The 25435-nt window shown below is 42.0% G+C and overlaps 2 protein-coding genes across 9 annotated transcripts in view; both read right to left on the reverse strand.

The window, feature by feature from the left end:
- Positions 1-4216: 4216 nt before the first annotated feature.
- pcmtd1 (protein-L-isoaspartate (D-aspartate) O-methyltransferase domain containing 1) lies at positions 4217-11247 on the reverse strand. Of its 3 annotated transcripts, XM_037276037.1 has the most exons (7): positions 11007-11247; positions 7757-8145; positions 7534-7636; positions 7214-7385; positions 6666-6789; positions 5984-6405; positions 4217-5329 (listed from the first exon to the last, which is right to left on the reverse strand). In XM_037276037.1, exons 2-6 carry the CDS (start codon positions 8061-8063, stop codon positions 5999-6001), a joined length of 1113 nt encoding a protein of 370 aa, XP_037131932.1. In that variant the 5' UTR covers positions 8064-8145; positions 11007-11247; the 3' UTR covers positions 4217-5329; positions 5984-5998. The 3 variants fall into 3 exon arrangements, with proteins under 3 accessions (XP_037131932.1, XP_037131931.1, XP_037131933.1); XM_037276036.1 differs by having other exon boundaries at positions 4217-6405; XM_037276038.1 differs by lacking the exon at positions 11007-11247 and adding an exon at positions 9529-9547 and having other exon boundaries at positions 4217-6405.
- Positions 11248-12235: 988 nt separating this feature from the next.
- st18 (ST18 C2H2C-type zinc finger transcription factor) overlaps positions 12236-25435 on the reverse strand; it is a 39227-nt gene continuing 26027 nt past the window's right edge. For 2 of the 6 annotated variants that reach the window (XM_037276207.1, XM_037276203.1), the window contains 16 exons: positions 25041-25175; positions 23646-23736; positions 23461-23553; positions 22313-22521; positions 21718-21923; positions 20065-20307; positions 19160-19266; positions 18491-18553; positions 18018-18086; positions 17719-17781; positions 16862-16942; positions 14868-15089; positions 14697-14785; positions 14445-14581; positions 14204-14350; positions 12236-14138 (listed from right to left, as the gene is read on the reverse strand). In XM_037276207.1, the coding sequence (XP_037132102.1) occupies positions 13998-14138; positions 14204-14350; positions 14445-14581; positions 14697-14785; positions 14868-15089; positions 16862-16942; positions 17719-17781; positions 18018-18086; positions 18491-18553; positions 19160-19266; positions 20065-20307; positions 21718-21923; positions 22313-22521; positions 23461-23553; positions 23646-23736; positions 25041-25175 (2096 nt within the window). In that variant the 3' untranslated portion in view covers positions 12236-13997. The remainder of the gene's footprint in view (positions 14139-14203; positions 14351-14444; positions 14582-14696; positions 14786-14867; positions 15090-16861; positions 16943-17718; positions 17782-18017; positions 18087-18490; positions 18554-19159; positions 19267-20064; positions 20308-21717; positions 21924-22312; positions 22522-23460; positions 23554-23645; positions 23737-25040; positions 25176-25435) is intronic. The other 4 variants (XM_037276204.1, XM_037276206.1, XM_037276205.1 and 1 more) reach the window with 4 other exon arrangements.

Genomic DNA, 25435 nt, shown 5'->3' on the forward strand with positions numbered 1-25435 from the left:
TAGGGTTAGGGTTTCAAAGTAGGGTTTTATACTAGAGTTAGGGTTTCAAAGTAGGGTTTAAAGCTAGGGTTAGGGTTTCAAAGTAGGGTTTTATACTAGAGTTAGGGTTTCAAAGTAGGGTTTAAAGCTAGGGTTAGGGTTTCAAAGTAGGGTTTTATACTAGAGTTAGGGTTTCAAAGTAGGGCTTAAAGCTAGGGTTAGGGTTTCAAAGTAGGGTTTCATACTAGAGTTAGGGTTTCAAAGTAGGGTTTAAAGCTAGGGTTAGGGTTTCAAAGTAGGGTTTCATACTAGAGTTAGGGTTTCAAAGTAGGGTTTAAAGCTAGGGTTAGGGTTTCAAAGTAGGGTTTATAATAGAGTTAGGGTTTCAATGTAGGGTTTAAAGCTAGGGTTAGGGTTTCAAAGTAGGGTTTTATACTAGAGTTAGGGTTTCAAAGTAGGGTTTAAAGCTAGGGTTAGGGTTTCAAAGTAGGGTTTCATACTAGAGTTAGGGTTTCAAAGTAGAGTTTAAAGCTAGGGTTAGGGTTTCAAAGTAGGGTTTCATACTAGAGTTAGGGTTTCAAAGTAGGGTTTAAAGCTAGGGTTAGGGTTTCAAAGTAGGGTTTCATACTAGAGTTAGGGTTTCAAAGTAGGGTTTAAAGCTAGGGTTAGGGTTTCAAAGTAGGGTTTCATACTAGAGTTAGGGTTTCAAAGTAGGGTTTAAAGCTAGGGTTAGGGTTTCAAAGTAGGGTTTATAATAGAGTTAGGGTTTCAAAGTAGGGTTTAAAGCTAGGGTTAGGCTTTCAAAGTAGGGTTTTATACTAGAGTTAGGGTTTCAAAGTAGGGTTTAAAGCTAGGGTTAGGGTTTCAAAGTAGGGTTTTATACTAGAGTTAGGGTTTCAAAGTAGGGTTTAAAGCTAGGGTTAGGGTTTCAAAGTAGGGTTTTATACTAGAGTTAGGGTTTCAAAGTAGGGCTTAAAGCTAGGGTTAGGGTTTCAAAGTAGGGTTTCATACTAGAGTTAGGGTTTCAAAGTAGGGTTTAAAGCTAGGGTTAGGGTTTCAAAGTAGGGTTTCATACTAGAGTTAGGGTTTCAAAGTAGGGTTTAAAGCTAGGGTTAGGGTTTCAAAGTAGGGTTTCATACTAGAGTTAGGGTTTCAAAGTAGGGTTAGCTAGGGTTAGGGTTTCAAAGTAGGGTTTCATACTAGAGTTAGGGTTTCAAAGTAGGGTTTAAAGAAAAGCTAGGGTTAGGGTTTCAAAGTAGGGTTTTATACTAGAGTTAGGGTTTCAAAGTAGGGTTCAAAGCTAGGGTTAGGGCAGTGCTTCTCAAATAGTGGGGGGAGACCAAGGGGGGCGCGTGTGACACCAGGGAACATGCTTTTCTTTTGGCTGTACTAGATTAAAGCATAATTAGACATCCACTGCAGTAGGTGGGAGTGGCGGTATCACTGTAAGAGTGTGCGCAAGGAGTAGTCGCTCTACAGTAGTGACGTACATTCCAGTTCTTTTAAGTGAACTGAATCTTTAGAATCAGTTTGGGTTAGGGTTAAAAGAACGAATTTTTTTTCCAGTGAACGCGAGTGAACGAATCACTTTCTTTTTTTCAGTTCATATGACTTCAACCAGTAGGTGTCGGTAATGCGCATTGAAGCTGGTGCCACCTCGCCGTAAAACAAAAGGAAGAAGCAAATGACGTAACTTCCCGTTTACGAACGAGTCGTGGATTGCATTTCCCGTTCACCAACTGAACAGCTCTGTGAGTGAACGAGTCAGTGAGTGAGTGATTTGCATTTCCAGTTGGTCGCGAGAACGGATCAGTGAGGGAACCAATCCGGACTTTCCCGTTCGCGAACGAGTGAACTGCCTGCCTTCCTTCCCCCCGTGCATCAACGGATCAGTCAGTGAACGGGTTGCGTCTCCCTCCTGGCGTGAACTATGTAACCCAAAATGTCGATTTGCCAAGTAAAGAAAGAGCCACTCACTGAAACACCACTTTTATGTACGTTTTCTCCAAGCTAAAGGCAAACTTTATTGCATGAAGGGATGCGCCGTTATGCAACAACGGGGAGATTATGCTTCTTTTTGGGTAATCTTTATTTTATAACACCTAAAATAACGTGTATGCATATATACGCCTAAATATTGTTATCCAGTATATCTACTGCAATTTCACATTAGATTGCTGGTTTGAAATTTACTTTTATTATTATTATTATTATTTTAATAAACATTAAAACCTGTTAAAACTTGTCTGGTGTTTTATTCCTTGTTTTTATTTTTTGGACATGAAAAGAAAAATTTGACATTTGGTTAACTGCTTTATGTGACAATAAATGTGTTTTACGTTGTGTAATATGTGTTGGTGTCCCCCAAAATAAAGAGCAAGTAGTCAAATACACATTCTTGACACGTACAAAAAATGCATAAAGTTATTAGGTACACCTGAAAATGGTGGTGTACCTAATGGAGTGTCCGTGAGACGTCACAGATCAACCAGCCAATCAGGAGGTGGGGGTGAGGGCGGGTGTGGCACTTTTCACTTTCAGTTCAGCTTTGGCCATGATATTTCCCTAATAAAGTGGCCTGTTATGAGGTACACTTGAAAATGGCGGTGTACCTAATGGAGTGTCCGTGTGATTCCCTCGTTAAGTGCACCTGCGTGAAAAGTTTTAGCTCCTGCAGGACGTGAAAGTGGCTAAAACTTTTCACGCAGGTGCGCTTAACGAGGGAATCTTCAAAAACATGTTGGAATGCGGCCCCGAGGACTAGAGCTTGACTCCTGTGACCTTTGACCATGATATTTCCCTAATAAAGTGGCCTGTTATTAGGTACACTTGAAAATGCGGTGTACCTAATGGAGTGTCCCTGTGATTCCCTCGTTAAGTGCACCTGCGTGAAAACTTTTAGCTCCTGCAGAACGTGAAAGTGGCTAAAACTTTTCACGCAGGTGCGCTTAACGAGGGAATCTTCAAAAACATGTTGGAATGCGGCCCCGAGGACTAGAGCTTGACACCTGTGACCTTTGACCATGATATTTCCCTAATAAAGTGGCCTGTTATGAGGTACACTTGAAAATGCGGTGTACCTAATGGAGTGTCCGTGTGATTCCCTCGTTAAGTGCACCTGCGTGAAAACTTTTAGCTCTTGCTGACCGTGAAAGTGGCTAAAACTTTTCACGCAGGTGCACTTAACGAGGGTAGCTTGGAAAACATATTGGAACGCGGCCCTGAGGACTAGAGCTTGACACCTGTGACCTTTGACCATGATATTTCCCTAATAAAGTGGCCTGTTATGAGGTACACTTGAAAATGCGGTGTACCTAATGAAGTGTCCGTGTGATTCCCTCGTTAAGTGCACCTGCGTGAAAACTTTTAGCTCTTGCTGAACGTGAAAGTGGCTAAAACTTTTCACGCAGGTGCACTTAACGAGGGTAGCTTGGAAAACATATTGGAACGCGGCCCTGAGGACTAGAGCTTGACACCTGTGACCTTTGACCATGATATTTCCCTAATAAAGTGGCCTGTTATGAGGTACACTTGAAAATGCGGTGTACCTAATGGAGTGTCCGTGTGATTCCCTCGTTAAGTGCACCTGCGTGAAAACTTTTAGCTCTTGCTGAACGTGAAAGTGGCTAAAACTTTTCACGCAGGTGCACTTAACGAGGGTAGCTTGGAAAACATATTGGAACGCGGCCCTGAGGACTAGAGCTTGACACCTGTGACCTTTGACCATGATATTTTCCTAATAAAGTGGCCTGTTATGAGGTACACTTGAAAATGCGGTGTACCTAATGGAGTGTCCCTGTTATTCCCTCGTTAAGTGCACCTGCGTGAAAACTTTTAGCTCCTGCAGAACGTGAAAGTGGCTAAAACTTTTCACGCAGGTGCACTTAACGAGGGTAGCTTGAAAAACATATTGGAACGCGGCCCTGAGGACTAGAGCTTGACACCTGTGACCTTTGACCATGATATTTCCCTAATAAAGTGGCCTGTTATTACGTACACTTGAAAATGCGGTGTACCTAATGGAGTGTCCGTGTGATTCCCTTGTTAAAGATAGGGTTAAGGCTTGAAAGTAGGGTGTCATACTAGAGTCAGAGCTTCAAAGTAGGGTTTAAAGCTAGGATTAGGGTTTCAAAGTAGGGTTTCATACTAGAGTTAGGGTTTCAAAGTAGGGTTTAACGCTCCTCTCGATTCAAGATGTCAACAGAGACGCTGCTGTTTAAATGAAAAGAGGCAGGAGTTTGTGATTGTGACTTTTATTCTGGTGCCAAACATCCACAGAGAAACAACACATTTTATAAATGAACTGCACACGCATCCACGCTCCAAGAAATTGATGCTGTTTGGCTCTGCATCCAAATCCCAAAATTGGCTCGATTGCTTCGTTTCAGTGGAACCTTCAAGTCAAAGATGCAAAATCTCCTAACCTGTATGTTATTCTAGTTTTCTCATACAGTGTTTGAAGTCAACCAGCATCACAATATGGATTGTGTTCCGGTGTCGTCCGAAATCCTTTCATGAGAGTTTTAATGGCCGCAATGCAAATCAAAGGTGGCATGAACAATTTATTGCTCACTTTAAAAACTTTCCAATGAAAGTAAAACAAAGGGAGGGGGGGGGGAAAGTCAACTCATCGTAACACAGAAAAACGAATAATAATAATCAGCATTTTTTCTCACCTCTCTAAGAATATTTGTCATCAATGAAGACTATTGTACATATTCATCTATTGAACAGACAGCAGTGACGTTTTGGTGGTACAGAGTTGCCAGTGTCAAGTTACAATACAGCAAGAAGGTGCTACGACAAACCCAAAAAGAGACTGTAGAGACTATCCATATATGTACAGTTGTATAGTTTTCATTTCAGCATCTTTTTTTTTTATACACTAAATGTCACAAAGTAAAATAAAAATAAAAGTCAGATTACGTGTGACTGGAAAAAAAAAAACAAAAAAACGTGGAATGTTGTTTCCTAAATGTGACGTTGGCACTTAAAAAAAACGCCATCGCTATACAAGTGGTGCAGACGAATCATAATTTTATCAGTACATTTCATATTTTAGAAGTCTGCTGTAAAAACCACCCCCACCCCCCGACACGCACACACTCACTCACACACACATCCCAGCCCAAACCACAATAAGGTGCTTTGTTATACATACAAAAAGGCTTTGAAATTTGCATCGCTTTCAATAGAAAAGCTAAAATCACTTCAGATTCGTCGCAATTGATTGGCGTGAATGAATCAATCACTCCTCGTGTAAAAGTGTGTTCATGCATTAATAACACTTCACGGAAGGCTCTCGCTCCGCCTGCTGCGACCTGAACCGCCTCACGTCAAGTCAGCGCCCCTGTTTTAGAAAAGGTTGCGTTAAAATGTGTCCCCCGTAGAAAAAAACAAATCGGTTATGACACCTCTTAGGTAGAAAAACCCATCAGTCTTCTTTGATTGAGAAATTAAAAAAAAAAAAAAAAAAAGCTTTACTTCTAGCAATCATTCACACACAGTAGAACCTCCAAAGCGGTACAATTTAAAGTTGAAAAAAATTCGTAGGATGCGTTTTCTTTGGCTTTTTTGTCGTTGTCATGCAACACGGAAAACGATTGCAACCATGATCTCCAGCCCTCTGAAATCCGGAATCCTTCCAGGTAAGCTAGTTTTCAGCCTAATTTTCAGTCTGATTTTGGAATGTGGGAGGAAGTCACATTATGTTTTCCCTTTTCAACGTCACGGTGTAAAGTTACAGATTTTCACGACCTGGGAACAGATGAATAAACGTTAATCAGAACAACTATATGCCTGACTCTCAAAGGGCATTGTGCTCCACTTTGGAGGTTCCAGTGAATTGACCTCATCTGAATTCATTTTCATAGTATGCGCGTTTTATATAGAAAACAAGCCAAAAGGAAAATCAACATATACAAACGAGAATGTCAACGTAATCATCCAGTGTGGCGTGGAGTTTCGCCTTCAAGAAAGTGTGGGAATAATGCGACGCGCGCACCTTTGCTTGCCTCCGTCACTTCTTCCTGTAGTAGAGCAAATATTCCTTGAGGGACTCGGGCAAGGGGAGAGCCAAGATGTGGTCTCTAAAGACGTTGGTCTGCTTGAGGATCTCCACCTCGCCCAGGTCCCTCTCCTCCTTGTCCTCCTCCTCCTCCTGGACGTTGGCCTCCTCATCCTTGTGCTCGTCGTCGCCGTGCTCCTCCTCGCTCTCCACCATCTGCGGAATGAGCTGGTTGCCCACAAAGACGTACGTGTTGATGCGGCGCCGCCGGCAGTGCCGCCGCTTGCGCTTCTGGGGAACCCGCTGAGCCCCGGCGCGCCGGCCCTGGCCGTCCTCATCGCCGACGCTCGCCAGCTCGCGGAGGGTGCGGCGGATGTAGATGCGGCACAGGTCCTGGAGGGTGCGCACCGCCACGGGGGCTGAGGACAAACAGGGACGCAAACACAAAGGCACGTTTCGGCCGCTGCTACGAGGATGGTTGAGAGTTGGTGAAGCAGCATGTGGTTCAACGCTTATTCTTGTGCGCTGTACCTGTTTGTGTGACAGCTGTGACCTCAATCACGCCACAAATAAACACCTCCCTCAAATAAATTCATCAGCTCATTGAAGTCACCTTGCGCACATCTGCTCTATAAAATTCCAACCTTGAAAAGATGTGAAGAGACTGGGAGGAACTCACGCAACTGGACACTTTCCGGTTTGTCGCCGTCAGCTCTGCTCTGCTGGACCAGCGGCGCGAAAGACACAGCCAAGATGTTTTTGCTGTCCCACGTGCACTGGCCCGTCCTGGTGATCTGGGTCAGCTGTGGAACAAAAAAAATAGATGAATTTTTTTTCAATTAATCAAAAATGAAAGTGAAATGACAACATTTTCGATCATTTTTTGTCTTTCTAATGTAGCGCTGGTATGCTAGCTCTTGAGCTCATTGGACTTGTTTTTTCTGAAGCAGGCGATGAAGTGCATTATGATTGCATAAATGCTTGCTAATGCGAGCGTTGTACATAAACGCTATCAAGATACAATTAAAGCACACGCCCTCATCACGCAAGGATGGTAATGTCATATCGAGTCGAGGGGCTGTAATAATTAGCGGTGCCAAATTTGCCACAATGGGCCCATTAAAGCTTTATGCCAGATGTCCTCTTCAGCTATTGCAGTGGGACCCAAAAGGAGTGGCCACGAATCGTTGATCCGTGCGCTGCTCTTCAAGCGTGCGCCAGTCTCACCTGATCCTCGATAGGCAGCACCAGGATGCCGCCGACTTTGAGCAGGACTTTCATGTAATATTCGTAAACCTTCTCCACGCCGGCCCCGCAGTAAATGCGATCATACTGGTGGCTGTCTGTGGAGATTTCCAGGCAATCTCCGACCACAAACACAGGCTCGCAGAACTCAAACCTGCAAGTGGGGGAGGGGTGCAATCAGAAGTTACAAGAGTTTGGTGTTTTATGTGAGCAAGCTTTGCTTCAGAGATGGCTTCATGTGTCCCTACATTTTTTTTTCCAAGCGCATCAGGTTTTCGAGTTTTCTCAAATTCAACTCTTACTTATCGAAGCTGTCGCTGGTCTTTATGAAACTGTCCAGTTTGTCCCTGGCGTATTCGACCACGTCCTTGTGGATCTCCACGCCGTGATTCACACCAAATGGACCTGCAGGGGGAAAAAAACAACACTTATCCATAATTGCCACGTAAAAATAAAAGATAACAAACAAAATAAACACATTTGAATGTTTATAGTCATTTGTTGCTGATTTTGTTCCAAGCTTACCGATGATGAGGCCCACCATGGTGCTCAGGTAGCCTGTCCCGCTGCCCAGGTTGAGGAAGGAAAGTCCCGGCTGCAGCTTGAGCGCCTCCATCACCTCAGAGTAAATGCACGGCGCCGACAGGTGGATGTTGCCGTGTTTCCACGCCAAGTCTTTGTAGGCGCTATCCCGGTAGCCGTCCAGGTAGTAGTCGCCGCGGTCGATGGCGCGGAAAGCTTCCTCCACTCTCTCCGTGCGGATGTACTGCGCCTCCTTCAGGTTGTCGATGAGGTCGTCATTGTCCTCGCCGGCACTCACGGCTCCCCCCATGCCGACAAAAACTGTTATGGGCCCGAAAAGATCCAGCTGATGTCGCTCCTCACGCAATAGTCATCTCCGGGCGGCCAGTGACCTGAGGCAAATGGGATGAAAAAAAAAACGGTTTTGTTTCTGCTTTTTTTCCCCCCCCCAAAGGATTCCAGGAATTTACAAAAGACAACCACCCACCCTCAAAAAAATCTATTATTTGTGGATTGTCACTATTCACCGACCAGCCAGGTCCCAAGACTGCTGACTGTATTTCTTTGAAACTAAGACGCCGCCACTAGAGGGCACCAAATCACACTGTTACCGTTTTAACCTTCAACACAGGATAGTCGAGTCTTTTACAGAATAACAGATGATAGATTCCCCACACTCCCAAAACTCAACAAAATTACAATTTGTAAACTTCCTATTTGTTTCCTGCAATAAGTCCATGGCAAACACCTGATATTCTTGCGGTTTCTTGACAATCAGTCATATGACACCACCGCCTGGAGTCAACATCAGCGTGTGATGATGTTACAGAGCTTTGATAGCGCCCCACTCTTCCCCACAGCGAATGCGCGTCATTGGTGAGGGCACCCGAGGGAAGACTCCTCTCCAATTTCCTCTATGCCTCCTCAGCATCTGCGTCTGACTCAGCCCAGAAATTTACATTCGGGGGCGACTCGATAGCGGGAGGGGAGGCCTCGGCCTGCGCTGAGGTCATTTTCTATGTCGGCGCATCATCATCCATTTTGCTCACCATCAGCGGCTGCGTGTTGTCAACTTTCCCTTCCTTCTGCCTGCTCCGGTTGGTCATTTTCAGTCACTTGCGGTGCAAAGAACGAAAAGTAGGTCAGGCACAATCGTGTGGAAAGAAAGTGCCTTTGGCCCACTGCAGTCTTACAGAAGAAAATCCACAAGGGTCTTAATACACCTGCAAATTGAAGGCTGGAGGGCCTGATTTTGTATTTTCATGTACAATGACCTTGCATATTATTTTGGATTTGTCACCTATTTGCTGTTTTTTTAGGAGGGAACTCCTGAATTATTTGTTGAAAAACTCATCTATCCCAATTGTGAACCTGAGCAAAACATCACTTCAACCATATGGTGCAAACAGCACCATGGTGGAATGCCGACACATCAGCTGATAAAATGTCCTCACTTGACCCACGCGTGTAATAAAAGGTTGGAAGCCAACTGGGTGCAACCAGAACTGATCCTTAGGAAACACGAGATCTTCTCATCAAACTTAACACCACAGATCACCCAAAAGGCTTCTCTCACATACTACGACAGTACATGCTCGTGTGACTTTTCTTTTTTTTTTGCGGGTGTTTCAGTGTGCGTCACACAGCACACGGAATTTCAGAAATGTCCCAAAAGAAAAGTGACGGTGACCACAGAGCAGGAATATAACTTACAGCAACATAACAACTGATTAATTCATAATTTTCACACGCAAGTAGATTTGACCAAGCAGTACCTTTTATTTAGCACCTTAACATGCCAACAGGTACTGTCTGTATTGGGGACTTCCCCTGTGAAAACACCTTGAGAGATTGCATTAGGCTTGTATTAACCTCAGAGCAGTACAACCAGTTTGTATATTTTTAATTACCATGAGAGCCCTTCTCACATCTCTTTAATTTAACTAATAAAGCATGAGAGTGCTCAAGTGTGGGAATTTTAAATTGGTTTCCATCAACAGAAATACAATGTGATCGATTTTGATCAGAAAAGCTTGGGGAGGATTAAGTCTCGCTTTGTTTTGTCAATAAGTCTAGGTTTCTATGGTTACAAATTTCTAGTCATCAGCCAATCAGTGTGCAGGTTCATCAAATGACACAGCCAATCAGTGTGCAGGTTGATCAAATGACACAAACACTATAATTTATACATTGTTAGGATTAAAGGCGTGTTGAAACCGTTTTTTCAGTCTAATCTCTTTACATACGAATGTTTTTTTTGTGGCCTCGTTAAACAACGCCATCAACGTAACAGCTGATCACGTGTGCGCTTCCAACTGCTTTTCGATCAATAAAACAATACTAATTTGATTTGTTTGAAAGTGGTGTGGCAGCTATAAAGACATTATAAATAGTGCTGGTAAAATGTTTTCATTTATGTAAAAATTGTCACGTAAAATTTAGAGTTCGCTGTTGTTCCGGGTTCCATTTGAGTGACAACCTTATTAGCCAATCAGTGCGTCGGCTAATCACGTGGCACAGTTGCCACGGAGACAACTACCTCTTGGCCAATCGAATCGCGCGATGCTTTGTTCCACACCGTGCGACGACGAAGCCAAAACAACAACAGCGTTCATACCACCATGTCGACCACACAGCGCCTTTTAATCACGGCTATTACGTTTCTCTCAGTACATCTGTGTGAAGTGAATGGCGAAGCAGTCGTTGGTTATACAAACAACACAAAAAGCGTTGTGTGTCCTGCATTTTCATGCAGCTTTTGGTTCAAGCACAAACGCAGCAAAAACGGCCAGTTCTCTGCAGTGCGATTAACCCAAATCTTTTTAAGAGGCGACAGACTAGGTCAACCGGATCGCAAAAAAAGGAGCTTTCCATAACAACCACAAAGCATTTAAACTCGCATTATTTGCCATGACAACAAACCGAGTGATCTACTCAAGCTCGTGTTTTTTTTTTTTTTTAAATCAGCGACAAAAGAAGGAAGTGACATTTAAAATTGGCTTAAGTGACGGCTAACCTGAAGTATAGCAGAAAGATAAAGCTAGCTACAGTTAGCGCTGAGGGCCTGAGTGCGCCATCACCAAAAACACACAAAGCAGCTTTAGAGGATGCCCCCCTCCCCTATTTGCTTCGACTTCACATCTAGAAATAAGAAATGCAACAGCCACATAACACCAAACTAAGATCGCCAAACGTTGTACTTTCAACCCAGAAAAAAACCTGTTAGCGTGTAAACAAACGGAACAATACTCACAACAATGCCGTGTCGCATTTAGTCACTGCCGTCTAATGGGTGCAATGCGGCGGTTCATGGAGACTCCAGGAAACATTTACAGCTCGGCTTTAGAGTTGTTATTTTGTCTGTGATGAAAGCAGGCGGAGAAAGTGGAAAGGAGCGACTGCTTTTGTCGGGGTGGTGGAAGGAACAGCTGAGAAGAGAGGATGTAAACACAGCACGTCACGTGGTGCGCGGACGCGTCCACAGGGAGCCAAGTGGAAACGCTTGCCCGATAAAGGTGCGTGCATTTGATATCATCCTGTGAATGCGTGTGTAGAGGATATTTAATCTGATCTAATTCTATCTATCTATCTATCTATCTATCTATCTATCTATCTATCTATCTATCTATCTATCTATCTATCTATCTATCTATCTATCTATCTATCTATCTATCTATCTATCTATCTATCTATCTATCTATCTAATGTAAAATGCAGTTTCTAAATGATGGTTGTATTTACGAGGGGGTGGGGGTATTCAAAGCTGTTCTATAATTTCTAACTATCTCGTTTTATTGCACTTTAAGAATTTTTCAAGAGTCAGCTCAAAATTGATTTCCGAGCCCATGATGGTCATTATCATCGTTTTTTGTGTGAAGGCAAAATGTCATCATTTAATGTGTTTATGCGGCATGCAGTTAAGGGACGACTTCTACTCTAGGTTGTCCTATTAAAGGTGATTCATTTGTTTGTTTTCCCTCATTTGGTGACTTAAATGCTTAACAGTGAGTTTTTAAAGGGCATTACAATACAGAATCAAACAGATTGATTCAATTCAAGCCTCTGTGACACCACAGAAAAACTTCATCAGGCAGAGGACGTGTTAAAAAGTCTTGCGTGACGTCATAATATATATATATATTTTGTAGAGCAGTGTAAGGGGTTGAAATGGGGGCTCCCCTCTCCCCCAGGGGATGGATCAAAATCACACGGGTTAAATGCAGAGGACAAATTTCACCACACCCAGATGTGTGTGTGACGATCATTGGGACTTTAACTTATCTGGTTGTAATGCTGCTTATTAACCACCAGGGGGTGCTAACACACAAGGTAACACGCAAAGGTTGAATGAGGCAACTGGACGCATGTTCCCTGGAAACGTTTCACCTTTAACCCAAAAGGCTTTTTTTTTTTATCTCTGGCAATTAATGCCTGGATAAGTTGAAATCACACGTGGAAGAAACACACTAGCCCCCCCCAAAAAACAGTTTGAAAAGTTTATTTCTACCATACACAAACTGTACAACACAGCGCATATCTTTTTTGTTTTGTGTAAATTATGAAATCGTAAAAGTAAGTTTGAATGTACAAACTACTTCAACAGAAAATGAAAAGCAGTATGCCATCATCCGATAAGAAAAAAAACAAAACAAAACAATACAATCTCATATCATACTAATAATAATCGTTCCACGAAAAAGAAGCGTTTCACATTACAAAACATCAAATACTAACAGGAAGATTGTAGGGGGATAAATAAATATTATTCACAGAGCTTCCTGAGCAAACAATGCGTGTGGTAGGAATTAAATATAAGAAAATATAAATAAAGGATTACATTTGAGGCTTGAACATTTTTAGGATCATGTTAAAAAACATTATTTGGATAAAATGGGAGCGGCGCTGGGATAATTTGGCTTCTGTCTACTGCTGCTGTCACTTTTTTTTATTTTCATTTTTATCATGGCAATAGATAAGCTACATGTTGACAGAAATTAAACGTTGTGCATTGCTGTTTGTGGGGGAATCAGAATTGAGAGCAAAAAAAATTTAAAGCAGGGCTGGAAAACCTGAGGGCCAAAATAAATGTGTGTAAAATGATGCAAAATGAATAGATATTGTAATAAATAAGATTATAAAGATTTGTGGGGTTGCATTTATTTTTAGAACAGCATAGCCCACACCCCTGCTTCAAAGTATTTTGAAATACAAAAGTGCAAACAACCGATTTATCAACACAATAAGATTTTTTTTAATTTCCTTTTTTGATGAAATTTAATGAAACAAAAATGTAACTTGCCTTTTTTTTTTTTTTAAGTAGCTACCATTCAAATCTGCCCCACGCGATACAAGAATATACCAAGTGTGTTAAGTAAAGGATTGTTAAGGCTTTTTTTAAGCATTTGTGTTTGCTTTGACCTCACAATGCTTGCAAAAAAGGATCAAAACGTAAACAATTGTTTGTCTCCATCTCGCAGTCGGCTACTGAGATACAGAAACAGTCATCGGGAACGTCTGTCCTCCTGTTACGAAAATAATTGTACCGTGTGACTAAATGAGACACCATCCACGTAATACTGCCCTAGCACAAACAGAAACAAAGTACTGTTAATTTTTAAACTGCTTGAAACGGATCCATATACATTTAGGCACGTCCGACATGCACACCTCGTGTGTGTGTGTGTGTGTGTTTTATAATAACCATATTTGATAGTGATGGAGAAAAAGTACATTTTTGTTATATGTTTTTGCTGCTTAAATTCCAATAAATAATTAAATAAATAAATAAAAAGGTACAGTACAGTGAGTGACATTGCAGTGTTATCACATCATCTAGCATACATTCACATTCCAATAAAGAAAGCAAAAACTTCATAAAAATAGCTTCACTTTTGGTGTACTAGTATTTTAATTTTTTTTCAACGGAGAGATAACTAAAACACGTGCGCCACCAAATTGGAATGTTGTTGGTTTTTTTGGAGGGTGGGGGATTTCTCAATCATTTACAACTCTAGAACTAAATGCACATGAATTAAATGATGAAATAAATGGACAAATAGGATATCGATAATCATGGATAATAATAATAAACAGCTGTCATCAAAAAGAAAAGCAAGTGCAAGAGGAGTGGAAATCTCAGCAGGATCAAAGAACGAAAAGTGAAAAGCAGTACAAACGTGGCCGTCTCTCAAAGCGGCCTTTGACCTTGATGTGTCGCACGTGCCGGCCGGCCGGATGGAAAAGCTCAAACGTGGATACCTTTGATGGCCTTCTTGATGTTCTCCAGCAGGGCCTTGCACTCGGGCGAATACTCGCGCTGCGACTTGTTGTACATGTCCGTCAGCGTGTTCACGTAGGCTTCAAAGTTGTGCTCGCTGATGGGCCCCTGCGTAGCAAAACACGCGTTACTATTTCAGCGCCACGTTAGCTAGCGAGCATACGTGCGCGTACCATTTGAGGCAGTTGGATGTCGGTGAGGCTGCTGATGAGCGCTTGGCTGAGGCGAGCCAACTCCTTGAGGAGGCCGTCGTTGTGCTGCTCCATCATCTTGTTTTCCTCCTCGATGCTCTTCAGGTTGCACTCCATCGACGAGATCTGCTTTCGGGTACAAAAAAAAAAAAAAAGAGGTCAAATTAAAAAATGCCTTCACGTCATCCGCTTTTCCTTTCTGCGCAAAGGAGTTGATGCTTACCTGCGTTTGCAGCTGCTTCATGTCTGCCTCCATTTGCATGTTGGATTCATTCAGTTCCTCAATGTCGTGCTCCAAATGTTGAGCGTCATCTTTGTTTTCAATGCCTAAAAGTCGCACATTTTCATTGGTAAATAATCCTTTAAGGAAAAAAAAATGTAGATTTTATGCCAGGATTATTGGAAGTACACAATCATAATAAAATCTTCATTTGTTGTATTTAATAATACCATATGTGTGTGTGTGTAAACTTACCACTGCTGGCCTTCAGTTTGATGGTCATCATCTCTTCTTCAGAGTGCTTCTTCTTGATACTTTGAGCATTCAGCGGGCATCCTGACAAACTTTTTGATTCAAAATGGGACCATTTAGCACAAAGCCAGCCGTTCCGTCGTCATCATATTGTTTCATGAAAGTGAGCTTTACCTTCTGTGCGTGGCAAAGACGTTGTTGGCGTGGCCGAGGCCGTTGCAGCCGGGCAGAGGGCAGTGAGGCAACTCCTGCTTGTTGCTCTTCCAGGCGAAGGGGAGCCCGTTGAGGGACGCCTCCTTCTGTCTCCTGGCGGCCAGCGGACAACTGCTGGCGCTGCGGTGAGACGTGTATTTGCCCGATACGTGGCCCTGTCCCTCGCAGCCAACCACCGGACACCTGATAGAGAAACCGACATTCGAGTTAGACAAATCGATACTTTTTGGGGGGTAGATACTCTGGCGGACCTAGAAGGGGGCCAGTAGGGGCACTAGGCCACCTTAAAATTTACGTGGACCCCACCTTCCCTGTTGCCACACTAGATAATTGATTTTAGGGTATTCTCCAATTTTGCGCTCATTTTAGCTTTAGTGTAAGATAAAAAAAAAATCACAATATTTCAACAACATATACAAGAATAAAGTTCATAAAAATCATACTGTAATATCATGAGAAAAAAGAAGCCAGAGTAAAGTTGGAGGATTCATTATTTTACGAGGATAAATTAATAATATTTGAAAGAAATCTTTTGCACTTTATAAATAATGAAAGTGAATAATAAACATTGTAAAGGGAACATTATTTCCATTGTAAAATGGATTTATGCGGGTGTACCCAATGCTGCCCAGTCCAACCACAGTAACAAAAATCTAAAGTGTATTTAAATATATATTGCAGTGAAATGCAGTCCGAGATCATTAAAACAATCTCTTTCAATAACTGGACCGGAAGATCCGTTGACCATTAAGTTGATTAATCCAGCCAAATGCTGATTAAAAAAAAGAAGTGGCCAAAACTGGAAATGGACTCAAATAATCGCATTAAGTGCAAGAAACTAATCCACGCTGAACTTTAATGGGAGCACGCCGGCGGGAATTTCATCAAGAGTTGCTTTTACAGGGTTGTTTTTTGTTGTTGTTGTTTTGTCACATGTCGTTCAGGAATGGGGTGACACCAATTACACAATTTGACTTCGTAACAGTGAAATAAGTAATCATTTTAGTACTATAAAAAAAAAATACTAAGCTGGCAAAATTACAAGAATAAAAAAATTCTATTTTTTAAAGACACTTTTTTCATGAAAGCTTGGGAAATTTATGAAAAAAAATCCAAGGAAAAAGATGAACTTTTAAAAATATAAATTGACAATGTTGACAATGCAAATCTGATTTAAGAAGAAAAAAGTTGTAATGTTACAAGCATTAGAAGCAATAGCTGAAATATTAAGGCGAATGAAAAAAGCTGCCCAATTGCAAGAGAATAAAAAGTCAGTTAAATATTATATACATCTATAAAAACACACATTTACAAATAGAAACTATTATTTCTGAGAATAAAGACATTGTACAGTAAGTAAATTGTTGCTTTGTACACTGACAACAACATGTTGAATTTTCTCAATTTTATTTGATCAAGTGGTTGCACAAAATATCAATTTTGAAGTGGGTGTACCACTTTGCAACATTGTGTGATGAACCAAACAACTACACACAGGTAGACCCAAAAGGGTGGCGCCATATGGGGCCCCCCCTAATGTGTACGAGATCCATACCCGTTTAATGCCTATAAGCTGATGCATTAGTAATTAAAAATCTGCGTCCAGATGTACAGGTCCACAAAGGCTCACGTGTCAATTACATGATTGTTTTGGACGATGAGGCCGCCGGCGACGTTTTCTTCACATAATTACAAAGAAAGCACTCAAAGCGGGTGAGCGAGCGAGCGCGCGAGCGAATGATAAGCCTGATATTCTCTTTCAAATCCCACAAAACACATCACAGCGCACTAATCCTGGGAAAGTAATTCACTAATGTGAGCACAAAAGCTGCTGATTTTCTTTGTGCAACTTGATGGCCCGCAGGTATGCAAAGGCTGTAGAAGCGTGACACTTTTTTTTTTTTTTTTGGTGACAGCCAGCAAAACAAGAGCGACTAAAGCGAGAAATGTCTTACTTAAGCTCTTGCTCATCTTTGTCCTCCTTGCTGGGGGTGAGCTTTAAACCTCCTTTTCTGGCACGTGGACATCCTGACAGGCTGCAAAAGAACAACAGCACATTTAAAGGGACATATTACCCCAAAAATGTTGGCTACTTTTCAATGACTCATATACAAACAGTTGGGTCTGAGGATTGCCTCTCCTATTTTTTTTAATCTGCCTATTTTACAAGATTATTAAACTAGCGTCTTGGCTCATAACATGATTAATTAGGCTGAGTGAAGATCCAGAGCCCTTTTCAGACAACAGCCGGACAACATTGCCATGGAGCAATGCCTGCATCCCTCATAAATGCGACGCCCCTATCACTCCACCCCATGGCAAAGGTCAAAGGTAAGCAGAGCTGCACCGAGTTTTGTCGGATAAACAAGTGTTAGCTAACAGAGCTAGCTTATGCTAACTGGAACATAGTTGCTTGCTCAGTTTTACACCACTTCATTTCACAAAGATTTTTAGAAGCAAAATGTAACATAACATGACAAAAGTAAAATCTATGAGAAAACAATTTATATTCGGAATTTGAGATGAAATTGGTCATTTTATTGGTAATATGATACAGAAATTGTAATTATTAGTCCAAAATCCAAACAAATGAAAACGCTTGCATGCCTATGTCGACTTCTCGTAACATTCTGACCGTTTGGTCTCCCCCGAATAAATCAATTCAAAAAACAGCACAAGAAGTGAGATGCAAAAAGTACAGCGTGTTTGCGACACAGAGTGAGACTTTCACCATCTGCTCCCATGTCACGCATCCGACAAATGTGTTTCGCGGTTGCCGTGCGTGTTTCCGCAGCCCCTCGGCCATGGCTACCTTCTGTGCGACGCATAGTTCCCCGTCACGTGTCCGGATCCATCACAACCAGGTGTTGGGCACCTGCGCAGCCGACACACACACGCACACACACACGCACAACATTCTCATCATGCAAATAACCGCCGCTGCAAATGCCAAAAACTTGCTGCTAAGTACCATGGCAAAAAAAATATGCATCCTACAGAGAGGCAAGGGAAGGGCGGAGCAGAACCAGCTTGTTCTGAGGTGTCAAGTCCTCCAATAACAACAACCACCACAATAACAATAACAACCATGGCCGCGTTTTAAATACGTACTTGAGTTCCTGAGAGTTGGCTGCCATCAGCGACTTGAGTGTCTTGTCAGCCAGGGGACATCCAGAAACGCTGCGGTGAGGATAAAGAGTGCACTCTTTGATCACACCGCTGCATTCAAGCATCTTAAACGCACATACGTGCTTTTATTTGTTTGCAAATATCCGTCAAGTGGTTGTAATCTGGGTTTTTATTTTCAATCCCCTGGGGCAAAGTTGCCCAGAGTTCCTTTCAGGTTTGTTGTCAATTAGCTCCACTGGACTAAAAGTTAATTTAGGGCAAGAAAGAAAAAAAAGTGAAAGATATTGAAGTTGCAACACATAGTCATCGTTTTGGAGAGAATTGAGTGAGTTCAAATTGTTGTGTAATAAGACAAAAGTGTTTTTTCTTGGGGGGGTCACGTCTTCTAGAAGGAAAGCATGTGTGATGTCTCATGCTAGGTGTCGGCCAATGCTAATGAGAGAGTGATCAATTACCTCCGATGCGATGCATAATTCCCCGTCACGTGGCCGCTGCCGTCACAGCCCGGGGTCGGACAGCTGCGGGAGGGCACACAACATTTCGTACACGCATTAGGAGGACGACTTGCCGACCACGCGGAGAAGCCTCCCTTTGGAGGAAGAGGAGGAGGAAGAGGAGGCAGGCTGGTGGAGTGGGGTTAGTACATTTAGTAAGAAAAGCCGCATGTTTTTTTTTTAATGACGTCCGCTAGTGTCAGTGAGGGTCCAAACTAAAGGGTCCTACTAACGCGGCTCTGCAGAGCATGCACTCCATCTAGTAGAGGCACCAAAAAAAAAAAAAAAAACTCACTTTTCAAAGTGACACATTCCCTCTCAGGCCACATGAACCTGCGGACATACCAGTTACAACGTGATGCACACACATTTATTTGCTGCTCCAAAGTTTTGTGCTGATCTATTTTTTGGGTCACCTGCTAACTGCGTGTGTGCTGGGGAAAAAAAAAAAAGGTCATTGCGACTAAAAGCTCACGGTGGCCTAAAACTTTTGCACGTCTGTCTGTCTGTCTTGCGCGCTTAAAGCCTTGGGAAGTCACCTATTTATTCCGAGCCACCATCTGTCAGATAAGCTCACGTTAGGCACGGCGGTTCTGTTGAGCAAAGTTGTTTTCTGACACCCCGACGTACCTCAGAAGCTCTTTCTTAGACTCTCGTAGGAGCATCTTGGCCTTCAGCATGCCCGCCTCGCCTTGGTAGTGTTGCTCCTCCATGCTGACTTGATCCAATTCTTCCTGCTTTCCCAAAAAAAGACAACATGATATCGCTGAAATTTACTAATTAATCAATCCCTGGCACAATAATACTCTTAAAAGACAAACCTCGGGGTTAGAGTGCGAGGCTAAGAGATTATGCTTTACGATATTTATACTCTAGCAAACCATACATCCATTTAGAGTTACACTTAATCCAGATGATATTTATCATGATGTATGGATCCCCCCCCCTTCACTCCAGACAGGAGTCACCAGATGTTGTATAGAAAGAAAGCAGGTCACATGTGCTGGATATCATCAACAAATGAGAGAAATTAAAAGAAAACAAAAGCCTTAAAGCCCAGATTAGAAAACATTCAGGCCAATGAGCATGCAAGTTCTTGTGAATGATGCCTTTGTTTAAAAAAGGGAACTGGTAAGTACATGTGATATATTTTAATGGCAGGATTATTTTTCTTTTTTGATATTATAGGTCTGTTAATGGATTCAGAAGACAAAATAAGATTTATATTATTGCTGAGCTACTTGCTAACCTGTTAAATATTTTAAGAATTCATGTAAAAAAATTGAAAAACATCATTAGGTACCCCTGGATGATTGAGAAAAGATTTTTTTTTTTCAATAATTAAATAACTGAAGTTGTAATTATACATGAAAAAAAATGCATAATTTTAACGATCATGAAGTTGTAATTCCGTGACAGTAAATTTGTACTTTTAAGAAAATACCTTCACAATTTTATGATAATAAAATCCTAATATTATGATTTTTTTTTTTTTAACAAACAAGTCATTCCACCTTTTGTTGACAGGACGTTACCTCGTCATGTAAAACGTGCGCTTGGCTAAAGTTGAGAGGGACGGGGCCGTCCCAGGCGTCCCTATCGCACAGCTGATGGTAGAAGGCGGGGCTTATCAGAACGCCGCCGCAACCTTTGGCCCCTGCCCCCAGCGCCTCCGCGTGCGCTTGCTCGTCCGAAGGCGCTTTGGGATGGACGCTCTCCTTACTTTTCTTCATGCTCAGGTCTAAGGTTCCGTTTTCATCGACCTCTATGTGCATGTCCTGCAGGAAGAGTGAAAAAAAATCAAAACATCAAGTCAAGTGTGAGGCACACAACAATAATAATAATGACTCATCTGCGTGTGTGTTACATGTAGTTTTTACATTGACAGCTGTGTCAATGTGTTTTCTAGGACACACAACCAAGATGGCAGCAGAAGGGGGGGGTTGTATGAATGTATGTGTATCGTGTCAGATTCTAGGTCATCATTATTAAAGCAAAAATTCAAAAGCTTTACAGTAAAAAAACATTTCCCCAGTTGACAGATGTGTTTTTTTTTTGTGTGCAACGAAACACGAGCACAGGAAATTCCTTTTCCCATGAAAAGCAACCAATTACCACGGAGCCAACATGTTTGATTAAACTTGACGAGCCGTAATGTCGAATCACGACGGGTTTTGTCAATGAAAAAAGTCGTCATAAAAGAATAAAATTGCAAAAATGCAATTTAAGGTGTAACTTCTATGTCATCTTCCTCTTTTTTCCTATTTTCTTCATAAAATTAAAAAACTCAACCAAGTACTGTTTGTGTTTTTATTTTTGAATCATTTTGAATCATTTCTTTGGACGGGTCGAATAGAATAATCCCAGCGTGTCCTGGATGGTACGACATGAAAATTAGTCATATAATTTTTTTTAAGTACCGAAAGCGTGGGGCGCCATATTCGAGAGTGTACCGTACATATGCAGATATGTTGTTGCATATAGCCCTCTAAATATGGCAGCGCTTCTCGGCCAAACCTTCCAGACAGGAAAGCTGTTCTTTATTTTCTGCGCCCGCAGAGAAGACAACTAAGCTGCAAAACGGGAGCAGATGATCAACTTGCTAACACTGTTTAATTCATTGACATTGAGTGGCGGTGGTGGGAGGGGAGGGGGTGAGGCAACTCGTCAGCTCAGTCGCGGGCCAGGGAGCTGAAGACGGTGTAGGTGTGCAATGGCAGCCTTGAATCATCATCGTACAGTATGGAAGGTGATGCCATTGGTGATGTTGCGCAACCGCCTCGCATACTTTTCCAAGTATGAAATGTCTTGACGACGAATTTGGGGAGGGGGGGGGCGACCGTGTGCGGCTCAAACACATGGTGGAGCTAAAAAATTGTTTCAAAAGTTGCATTTCAGTCTCACTTTAATGTCTTAATATTCGGATATTAATCTTCAACACCAGGCCAACCAATGTCCAAATCGCTTTTGTTAAAAGATGAGAATTTTGTACATTTAAGCATGAGGCGCCCTCGTTTTTGTTTTTTTAATTTATTTGTCATTTTTTGCTACCTGAGCTCTCAGTCTTTGCCAACATCTCTCTTTTGATGTCTTCCCTTTTTATACACAAATCAGAGTTGCTTTCGAATGAGCACATTAAACACCTCTTTTTTTTTTTTTTTTCCCCCCGAGTGGTCTGATTTGATTACCTTTGTAGAGGTTGCCAGGGGCCGAGCGGCCGCCGTCTCGCCGCCGTGTCGGTAGCGAGTGGAGAGGTTGAGGATGGCGGCCGTGGCGGCGCTTTGGGGGCCGCCGTCTTCTTGCTTCAAGTGACTCGGCGGTGGGCTGTGCTGACCGGAGGTAGGCAAGCGGCCACCTGGAGCCGCCAGGAAGCCAGGATGATACTGCTGGGGTGCTAATTTTTTTTTTTTTTTTTAAATCGAGAAATAGATGACAAAAATGGATGGTGAATAATTCAGTTGCAGAGACAGCAGGTGTTCCAAGCAAATGTAGTAATAAGATGCTGGACGACAAACCATCAAAAAGGGCGCATGTGGCGCTATTAACGAGCATTAAGCGCATAGCGTGATGTTCAATTAAGATATTGGTTGAGCAATATCTTCATTAAAGTGGTGCATCGGTCTCCAGGTAACCCCAAAAATGATATTTGTCGTTCACCCATTCATTGACTGCATTGGCGTAATTTGATAACAGGGACTCTCAACGCTTTGCTTTTCAGTCACAGAAGTTCTGAATATGGTTAAATCAAACAAAATATGTTTTCGCTCTTGTGAGTCAACGTACAGTCGGGATGGCGCGAGACTTCGACATCGTTGCCGGCGCCGTTGAGCGGCTGCTTTCCGAAGACCTGTGCGTCGAAGCTGGCGTAGTCGAAGCGGATCCGACTGTACTTGTCCATGTCCTTGGCTAGGCTGCTCTGCAGGGCGGCCATCGGGTGAGCCAGGCGGTAGTTGAGCTGGCTCAGGTCAAATTTCTTGACCAGGCCCACCACCCTGCGAGCGGAGACGGAACAAAGGGCAGATGAGGCTCACGTGATGTTTAGTGTTGTTTTGGGAAACTTTTTTTTTAAACAGTCGAGGAATTAATGCTGTTGATGCAACAGTTATGAAATAAAATTAAAATGTTGTCGTAAATAGGCCACATTTTCCTCATAATATTTTAATAATCGTTTTAATTCAATTGTTAATATTTCAAGCTTCCTCTCATTATAATGCAACTATTTTCACCGCACAAAATTATACAGCAGAAGTGACATCATAAAATGACATTTTTATTTTTATCTTCAGTCTCAGTTATCTATAATACAAATGCATCTTTGTGATATTTTGATATTTTTCCTTTAAAAATTGTGAAAATCTGTAAAAATCTGACTATTTCTTGCAAACATTGTGACTTTGTTCTCTTGAACTGAATAAAGGCTTATTGCAATATATCCTCCTAAAATGCTGACATTATTCCTCTGAATATCGCAACTTTATTCTTGCACTATTGCATCCTTGAAAGTTGAACTAGCTCAGTTGAACGTTTCTGGAGCAGACCCACGACCCCAGGTGCGACAAGAAAATTCCAAACGGCTGGGGCTCAGAAAACACAGTAAACGCAAGCAAATTTTTTTTTTTTTGTTGGTGTTGTACACATAGTCTGGGATTTGATGGCGTGGATGCGGCGGCCAGGTTGCCAGACTAATTAATATAGCGGGAGTGGGCATCCTGCCCGTGATAAATCCAGCGGGAACAAAGAGTTCTGCTCTTTTATCATTCCTAATCGAGTGGATGGAGCTTGCGACAGACTGCATGTTCTGTAGGGATCGCTCAATAAAACACAACAAGAGTGTTTATCACTTTTTTGCACAGCTTAACTTGCACAAGAACCCCCAACCCCCACTACGTATCTTCTCCCCCTCCCTAAATGTCGGCTGGCACGGCGCGTACCTCGGCGAGCGATCGGGCGTTTGTCTGCTTTTCAGGCTTTCGTCCTGAGGTTTGGAGATTTTCACCGCAGCGGCGATGGGGCAGCCCGACAGACTGGGAAGACAATCAAATAGAGTGAGCCAATCGCCGACAATCTAATGACTCTCCAAAATGGAAGATGATTATTCTTGATCATTCTTATTTACCTCCGGTGGGTGCTACGGTTGCTGTTGACATGGCCTCTTCCCGTGCAACCAGGAGTGGGACACTTGAGGACGTTCTCGTGCATGGCCAAGACTACATGAGAACCAGAGAGACAAATGTCAACGTTATCTCTTTTTCGGAAACCGTACTGTGAGGTCATTGTGATGATCTCATGGAGCTCATTGTTCAGTGCATGAGAATGCTCTCGATTGGGCCGAGGCACCCATTTTACCTTTGAACAATCCCACAGCATAAAAAAAAAATTGGAATAATGATGACGTCATCTCAATTGAGGTCATCTAGCTAATGTAAATGAAATAGATTGCTCTGGATGTTGCTAGAAGCTAACCAGCATGACTTCTCCAAATAAAGTTGAACCCGGAAAACCCTCCAGAATTATGAAAAGAACCTCAAGAACCATATTTGGCAAGTTAAAAACGAGTTTCGAGAGTTTCTTCCAGTTAATTAATGAATAAAAAAAATGATGATTAATATGTAAATTTTTACAACATAATCATCCTTAGTCGGTTAGAAGTCTGTTTTGTGCTTTTTTTAAAAAACTAATTAAACAGTGATATAATTAAATAAGATTGCCAAATGGAAATAAAACAATTCTAGGGTCGACAATGTTGAATTTGGAAGCGTCACACTAAATGTTTATAAGATGAATATAAACAGCAGTGAACATTCACTGTTGATTTATGGAAGCGCTCGGCAGCGTACGAGAGAGAGCGACAAAGTGGCCGCAACGTAAATAGCTTAGTGCAAAGAAAAGACGACGGCTGATTATATTCTTCAAAAGAAAAGCGTCGTTTCGGGCTGCCGTACAATCCTTAGAAACTTCTTTTCTCTCGCCCGCCGCGTCCTCCAATTAGTTGCCTGGACTTGCCTTATTTATTTTGTTCAATAGCATACTAGCTAGAGCCTTTGATTTGCAAACACTGCCTACACGAGAAAGCAAGAAAAGTTAATTACTTTTCCTGTTGCTTTTGTAACATGACGCTTTAATGTCCAATGTTTGTGGAGTTTTGTCGGAATGTCTTAACAATCGCCAGTGTGTGTGTGTGTGTGTTGGGGGAGAAATACAAAATGTAAAGAGACTTCAATGCACATGACAGAGGAGACAGACAAATCCTTAAAGTTATTCGTTAAAGTCACACGTTTGAACTTAATTCCATTTTTTTCGCTCTATACAAATAAAATAAACACTTTGTGAATAAATAATGAACAAAATGAAATGAAAACTACATGGACTCAATCAAAATAAATAAATGAAATGAAAACGACATGGACTAAATAAAAAAAAAACCTTCATAAGACGCCCAAAGTGTGCTTCTGCATCTGTGGCGGTGTCAATCAAAAAAAGGAGTGTACCTAATGAAGTTTGCAATACTCACTCTCTGGAGGAACTCGCACTTTATGAGGACACCCGGACAAACTCCTGTGATGAGGGTACAGTCCGGTCACGTGACCCGTGCCGTCGCAGCCCGGCGTGGGACACTTGATGTCCCTCTTGTCCGTCCGCGGAGAGTCTGGGGAAACATTTGTTGATCGAATACAAAGAAATTCTGCTACACCAACTTACGATAGGTACAATAAAAAAATTTATAGTAAGGTCGTATTGGACTCGTATTATTTGCGAGCCAAGAGATTGAAATATCATGCAAAGCTGGACACTTTTTCTTTTTTTATATATATATATATATATATAAAAAGCATCTATTAAGCTGTCATTTTAGTTAAGGCTGTAGTTGAACACACTTCTTAATGCCCGACCATGGAAAGATTACAT

The sequence above is a fragment of the Syngnathus acus genome, chromosome 17 (genome assembly GCF_901709675.1).
Source record: "Syngnathus acus chromosome 17, fSynAcu1.2, whole genome shotgun sequence".
Lineage (NCBI taxonomy): Eukaryota > Metazoa > Chordata > Actinopteri > Syngnathiformes > Syngnathidae > Syngnathus > Syngnathus acus.